The 7500-nt window shown below is 50.3% G+C and overlaps 1 protein-coding gene across 1 annotated transcript in view; it reads left to right on the top strand.

Moving 5' to 3' along the window:
• Nucleotides 1-7500, top strand: part of xrn2 (5'-3' exoribonuclease 2) — a 63053-nt gene that overhangs the window by 50842 nt on the left and 4711 nt on the right. The window contains 1 exon segment of the mRNA XM_055149175.1: nucleotides 6892-6946. Coding sequence (XP_055005150.1) covers nucleotides 6892-6946 — 55 coding nt within the window.

Below are 7500 nucleotides of genomic sequence, written 5' to 3' on the forward strand. Positions count from 1 at the left end.
ATTTGCTCTTTTTCTTTCACGCTTATTTCTTTTTCTTTCTCTTTTCCTCTTTCTCCTCCTTCTCTTCCATCCCTCCATCTTTCCCCTCCTTCACTTCTCTCTCTCCTCGCTCTGATTAGTTCTCCTCTTCCTCTCTTCTTTTCTATCCTTCCTTCCGCCTCCTTCACTTCTCTCTCTCTTCTGAATAGCTCTTCTTTCTCTCCTCTTTCTTCATCTCTCTTCCATCCCTCCATCTGGCCCCTCTTCACCTCTTCCTCTTTTTTTCTCGCTCTGTCATTTGCTATTTCTTTTTCTGTTTCCTTTTTCTCTCATTTGCTGTTTCCCTCTCTCCTTTTTTAATCTCCTTTTGTTTCCCTCCCTCTTTTCTTTCCTTTCTTCCCTCCTTCTTGGTCGTCCTACTCTTCTCTTCTCTCCCTTTTTTAAAATCTCTCCTCCCTCTCATCTTTCTTTCCTCCTCTCTTCTCCTTCCCCTCTCCCCCTTTTAATTTCTTTGTCTTTCTCTCTCAAATCTCTCTTCCTGTCTTTTCTTTCCTTTCTCTCCACCTCCTCCCTCCCTCCTTCTCCTCCCTCCCTCCTTCTCCTCCCTCCCTCCTTCTCTCTCATTACTCGTCTGTTTTCCTCTCTTCCTCTCCATCCTCCTCCTCTTTCTCTCCTCTTTCTCTCCTCTTTCTCTCCTCTTTCTCTTTCTTTCTTGATCCTCTTGAGTTTTTTTTTGTTTGAAGTGAAATAGTTTTTTTTTTTTTTTTTTCTCTCGTTTGTTTCTGTGGAGACACTTTTTTAACGAGGCTCCTGCGCGACCTCTGACCCCCGCTCTGATTACAGCACACCGACAGGACAGGAGCGACAGGGGGCGACGGGACAGGGGGCGGGCGACAGGACAGGAGCGACAGGGGGCCACGGGACAGGGGCGGGCGACGGGACAGGGGCGACAGGGGTTGAGTGACAGGGGGCGACGGGACAGGGGCGACAGGGGTTGAGTGACAGGGGGCGACGGGACAGGGGGCGGGCGACGGGACAGGAGCGACGGGTTGAGTGACAGGGGGCGGCGACAGGGGCGACAGGGAGTGACAGGGGGCGGGCGACAGGGGCGACAGGGCTGAGTGACAGGGGGCGGGCGACAGGACAGGAGCGACGGGTTGAGTGACAGGGGGCGGGCGACAGGGGCGACAGGGCTGAGTGACAGGGGGCGGGCGACAGGACAGGGGGCGGGCGACAGGGGCGGGGGACAGGGGCGACAGGGCTGAGCGACAGGGGCGGGCGACAGGGGGCTGAGTGACAGGAGCTCTCTGTCTCTGGTGAATCAGAGTTTGAGTCTGGTCGAGTCTCTCCTGGCGCTTTAGCTCCACAGAGAGAAGGTCTGGGGTTCGATTCCCTCTGTGTGGAGTTTGCATGTTCTGCCCATGTACGTTTCCTCTAACACTAAAACATGTTCAAAAGTCTCCACACGTCTGGCCTCACTGCTCCGGAATGTTCTGCTACAAACCGGGCGACACTGTGGTTTTTGGTCGTTTTTGAGCCGATTTTTCACTTTTTGTGCGACTGTTTTTGGGATCAGATTTAGTTTTACTCGTGTGTCGTGCTTCATGTCGTAAACACGGGGGAACAAAAAACGATTAAAACCTCACGACCAACTCCAGATTGGAAGTCGTTGGTCACAAAAATGTCAAACCTGTCGCGTCTCGTGAAGTTGTTGAGTTTGAGAACATGGATCTTTTACACCCTGAGATTTGGTCAAACAGTTTGAGCTGGAGCTGAGTGAAACCATCAAATATCACAATTCACGTCCATCTTAAATAAAAACTGAACACACCTGAGGTTAGTGTTGGACCAGAGGGATGGAACAGACGACACCAGACTGAGCTTAAACAGAAATACTAATACATTTAACAGTTCAGTTTCCAGTTTTTATTTGTTTGATTTCATATTGTTGTTTCTGTTCTCGTTGTGCTTTCTGGAAATTTAAGATGTAACTTGACAACACACGACCGTTTTTTGTCCAGTCTGAATGTAAAAACGTGAGAAAAAAACCTTCATGAGATCATTTCCCTCGTGTGCACGATCTTATGACGATAAATATACTTTATTATCCTGAAGGAAGTTAGAATTTTAAATCAAAGAAATAATAGATACGATAAACAAAGACAATTAAACCTCTAGAGTAGAGCCCGACCGATATATCGGTTGGCCGATATGCTTGCTGATAGGAGCCGATATTTCCCGTGGGCATGTTACACCTCGTTATAAATCTTAGACTTTCTACATTTTCTTCATTTAATCCAATTTACAGATAAATGTCCAAATATGTAACTCCACATCAGTGTTTATCTGTGGAGTCGTGTCTCTGTCGTGTGTGTGTGTGTCTGTCGTGTGTGTGTGTGTGTGTGTGTGTGTCTGTGTGTGTGTGTGTGTGTGTGTGTGTGTCTGTGTGTGTGTGTCTGTGTGTGTGTCTGTGTGTGTGTGTCTGTGTGTGTGTGTGTGTGTGTCTGTGTGTGTGTGTCTGTGTGTGTGTGTGTGTGTGTCTGTGTGTGCGTGCGTGTGTGTGTGTGTTTACACTCGCAGACACAGATCCATGTGCAACACTGAGATTATTTTCTTTTTATGAACAATTGGTTTGAGTCTGGATTAAAAGGACATTTATTAGACTTGTGATGTGGGAGGAGCCTGTGTGATGTGGGAGGAGCCTGTGTGGTGTGGGAGGAGCCTGTGTGGTGTGGGAGGAGCCTGTGTGGGTGTGGGAGGAGCCTGTGTGATGTGTGGGAGGAGCCTGTGTGATGTGGGAGGAGCCTGTGTGGTGTGGGAGGAGCCTGTGTGGTGTGGGAGGAGCCTGTGTGGTGTGGGAGGAGCCTGTGTGGTGTGGGAGGAGCCTGTGCGGTGTGGGAGGAGCCTGTGCGGTGTGGGAGGAGCCTGTGCGATGTGGGAGGAGCCTGTGCGAGTGTTGAAATATGTCGATTTTGAAGTTGGTTTTGGTTCGGTCTGATTGGTTAGTGATGATCTGTTGTGTCTCACATAATCAGTCTGTTTTCTATTGATCTGTTGTAAAGTGATTATATTGTTTGTATATTTGATACTGAAGCTGCATTGATGTAAATGAGTGTGAACAGACGTGTGAATGATCAACATTTACACATAGAATTAATGACCGCGGTGCAGCATTTACGGCTAAAGGCTAATAGTGCTAGTTTCTTTACTCTCTAGTCGTGATGAGTCGGTCGTGAACGAAGCGGCTCTTCGATCCGGCTCTTTGAAGCGACCGACAGGAGCCTGATCCTTATTGGGAGTCGTGTTTTCTCTTTCTCTCACTTTTTTCTCTTCACGTCGCGTTCAGACTCGTGGGAGTTTGACAGTGGCTCAAAACGAAACTTTCAGAAATCTGCGTGTGGATAAATATATTCAGCATAAAATAAATAAACCAGGACTAATCTTGGGGTCGAGAGACAGAGACCGAGTCACTCAGTCCTGGTTCAGTCCTGGTTCAGTTCTGCTTTAGTCCTGCTTTAGTCCTATGCTGTATCATGTAAAGAGACAGAAGAACAACAAATGTTTCCTAAATAAACCCAGTTTAAAATCCACCAGAGCCAAACCAAAGTTTTTTTAAATAATTCAAGATTTACAGTGAATTTTTACATCACTAAATATATCGGTGATTATATCGGCAGCTCCAACTCCCATTATATCGGTTTCATATCGGCCACAGCAAAATCCACATCAGTCGGGCTCTAGTGTCTGTGCTCTGATATTTGTTCAGATCCAGATGGTTGTAGAAACGTTCTGTTCTGAAAATGGGACGGTTTGTTTGTTTGTTTGTTTGTTTGTTTGTTTGTTTGTTTGTTTTAGTCATTTCAATATTAGTTTTAGGATTTAATGTTTGATACTTTGAGACTCGCACCAGGATTAAAGGATCAGCCTGGTTCGGTTTGTTTTGGTTTTTGTTTTGTGTATTGGGCTGGACCCTCGTGTCCACACCTGTCCCCCTGTCCCTCCGTCCCTCTGTCCCTCTCCTCTCCTCTTCTCTTCTTCTTCTCTTGTGTGTCTCTTGTGTCTTCTGCTCTCGAGTGGTGTCTTTTCTCTGGGTGTAATTGCGTCCCCGTGGGTGGTCCCTCAGGACAAAGACCAAAGAGACGAAGACGAAGACGAGAGACGCTCGAGATGGAACGTTTCCTCCACACAGAGATTTACTGACACAGAGAAAAACTGTTTCACTTTATTACAGAAAACAGAGATGGAGACAGAGGAGGAGGAGGAGGGACAGAGGAGGAGGGACAGGAGGAGAGGAGAGGAGGAGGAGGGACAGAGGAGGAGGAGAGGAGGAGGAGAGGAGGAGGGAGAGAGGAGGGAGAGAGGAGGAGGAGGAGGAGGAGAGAGGAGGAGGAGGGAGGAGGAGGAGGAGGAAGAGAGGAGGAGGAGGACAGAGGAGGAGGAGGAGAGGAGGAGGAGGGACAGAGGAGGAGGAGAGGAGGAGGGAGGAGGAGGGAGAGAGGAGGAGAGGAAGAGAGGAGGAGGAGGAGGAGGACAGAGGAGGAGGAGGAGGAGGAGGAGGACAGAGGAGGAGGGAAGGAGAGGAGAGGAGGGAGGAGGAGGAGGAGGAGGAGGAGGAGGAGGAGGAGGAGGAGGACAGGAGGAGGAGGAGGAGGAGGAGGAGGAGGAGGAGGAGGAGGAGGAGAGGAGGAGGGACAGAGGAGGAGGAGGAGGAGGGACAGTGTTGTTCTTGACTTTTTATATTCAAATATTTCAGTAAAAGTGTTGAAGTTGTTTGTTTTGTAAATATTTCTCTCTCGTTTCGTTGTGGTTTGTGCGTCTTCGTCCTCGTCGTCGTGGTGGTGGTTGTGGGCGTGTGGTTGCCGTGTGGTTGCCGTGTGGTTGCCGTGGCGTCGTCGGGGCAGCTGGTCGCTGGGGAAACCTCTGGAGTACCTTTTGTGTGGGGCTCTTGAGTTTTGCACACCGCTCCGTCTCTGTGATCGGAATCTTAATGTGGCCTCGGAACGCCGGGAAAAACTCACCGCCACCGCGACCACGACCACGACCGGGGTTTAACCGCCACCGCCACGGCCGGGGGGGATACGCTTAGATTAAAGCTCCACTGTGGAACATTCTGCAGGGGCGACAGGACGGACGTTACAGATTCGTCTAAAAAACAGTGAATCTCCAAACTTGAGCTCCTCATGTTTCTGTTTCTGTTTCTAAGATCAACACAAACTCAGAACATTTATCTACTACTTTAAAAAACTCACCTGGAACTCACGACTCACTGGGACTGGACCTGGACTGGACCTGGACTGGGACTGGGACTGGACTGGGACTGGACTGGGACTGGGACTGGGACTGGGACTGGACTGGACTGGGACGTGACTGGGACTGGACTGGGACTGGGACTGGACTGGGACTGGGACTGGGACTGGGACTGGGACTGGGACTGGGACTGGACTGGGACTGGGACTGGGACTGGACTGGACTGGACTGGGACTGGGACTGGACTGGGACTGGGACTGGGACTGGGACTGGGACTGGGACTGGGACTGGGGGACTGGACTGGGACTGGGACTGGACTGGACTGGGACGGGACTGGGACTGGACTGGGACTGGGACTGGGACTGGACTGGGACTGGGACTGGACTGGGACTGGACTGGGACTGGACTGGGACTGGGACTGGGACTAGACCTGGATTGGACTGGACTGGGACTGGACTGGACTGGACTGGGACTGGGACTGGGACTAGACCTGGACTGGACTGGACTGGGACTGGGACTAGACCTGGATTGGACTGGACTGACCTGGACTGGGACTGGACTGGGACTGGACTGGGACTGACTGGATTGGACTGGGACTAGACTTGGACTGGACTGGGACTGGACTGGACTGGGACTGGGACTGGGACTGGGACTGGGACTAGACCTGGACTGGACTGGGACTGGGACTAGACCTGGATTGGACTGGGACTAGACCTGGATTGGACTGGACTGGGACTGCGACTGGGACTGGGACTAGACCTGGACTGGACTGGGACTGGGACTGGGACTAGACCTGGACTGGACTGGGACTGGGACTGGGACTAGACCTGGATTGGACTGGGACTAGACCTGGACTGGACTGGACTGGACTGGACTGGACTGGACTGGGACTGGACTAGACCTGGACTGGACTGGGACTAGACCTGGATTGGACTGGGACTGGACTAGGACTGGGACTAGACCTGGACTGGGACTGGGACTAGACCTGGACTGGACTGGGACTAGACCTGGACTGGACTGGGACTAGACCTGGACTGGACTGGGACTAGACCTGGACTGGACTGGGACTAGACCTGGACTGGACTGGGACTGGGACTAGACCTGGACTGGGACTGGGACTAGACCTGGATTGGACTGGGACTGGGACTGGGACTAGACCTGGACTGGGACTGGACTAGGACTGGGACTAGACCTGGACTGGACTGGGACTGGGACTAGACCTGGATTGGACTGGGACTGGGACTGGGACTAGACCTGGACTGGGACTGGGACTGGGACTGGGACTGGACTGGGACTGGGACTAGACCTGGACTGGACTGGGACTGGGACTAGACCTGGATTGGACTGGGACTGGGACTGGGACTAGACCTGGACTGGGACTGGACTAGGACTGGGACTAGACCTGGACTGGACTGGGACTGGGACTGGACCTTTAAATTCTCCTGACACAGACGAGGCTGAAGTTTGTGTCCGTTTGAGTTTCTTGAGTTCGAGATGAGTCCATAAACCAGGTCCTGACCCCAGATGAAACCTCGGCCCTAAACCTCAGAAACATATAAAAATAATAATAATAATAATAATAATAATAATAATAATAATGATAATGATAATGATAATGATAATGATGATGATGTTGATATTGGTGTGTTTGTGTGTTTGTTGCAGCTGCTCGTCAGAACAGTCTGTTGGGGGCTCCTCCGTTCCAGCAGCAGTTCCACAGGTGAGTCGGCGCTTCAGTCGCGACGAAAAATTAAATTTAGTTTCACTTTTGTTTTTGATGCTCCCTGTGCTAACTCACTCCCCTTCAGAGCACTGCCCCAACACACTCAGTTTGTGTCGCACTAATGAACCTGCTGCGTCACATCAGGTTTGTCCAGTCACTGTTCGGTTTGTGTCGCGTTTTTGTGTTTTTCTGGAGGTTTGTCGTGTGGGAGTGTGGGGGCGGGGCCTCGTACAGACTCGTACTGCAGCTCATCATGAGGAGGTTTTGAACAGGGCCCAGATAAATAATAAAAGTAAATAATAAAAGTGCACAGACGCTTCTGTGTTTGTTTGGTAAATCGAGGAAGAGAATGAAACTCTGATTAGAAACTCGACAAAACAGGTTTAAACTTTTGTGTGTTTCTTAAAAAGCTTCTCAAACTGTGGGGGAGGGTTTAAAAAAGGGACTTGGTTTATTTTAAGTTTAATTGAACAATAACCAGATAAAATGGAGATACATTTATAAAAACTGATTTGGACTTTTCCCACCTGAAAATCATTAAATCCAGAAAC

Source organism: Boleophthalmus pectinirostris, unplaced genomic scaffold (genome assembly GCF_026225935.1).
Source record: "Boleophthalmus pectinirostris isolate CB_2022bp ecotype Guang Dong unplaced genomic scaffold, ASM2622593v1 HiC_scaffold_13, whole genome shotgun sequence".
Taxonomy (NCBI): Eukaryota; Metazoa; Chordata; class Actinopteri; order Gobiiformes; family Gobiidae; genus Boleophthalmus; species Boleophthalmus pectinirostris.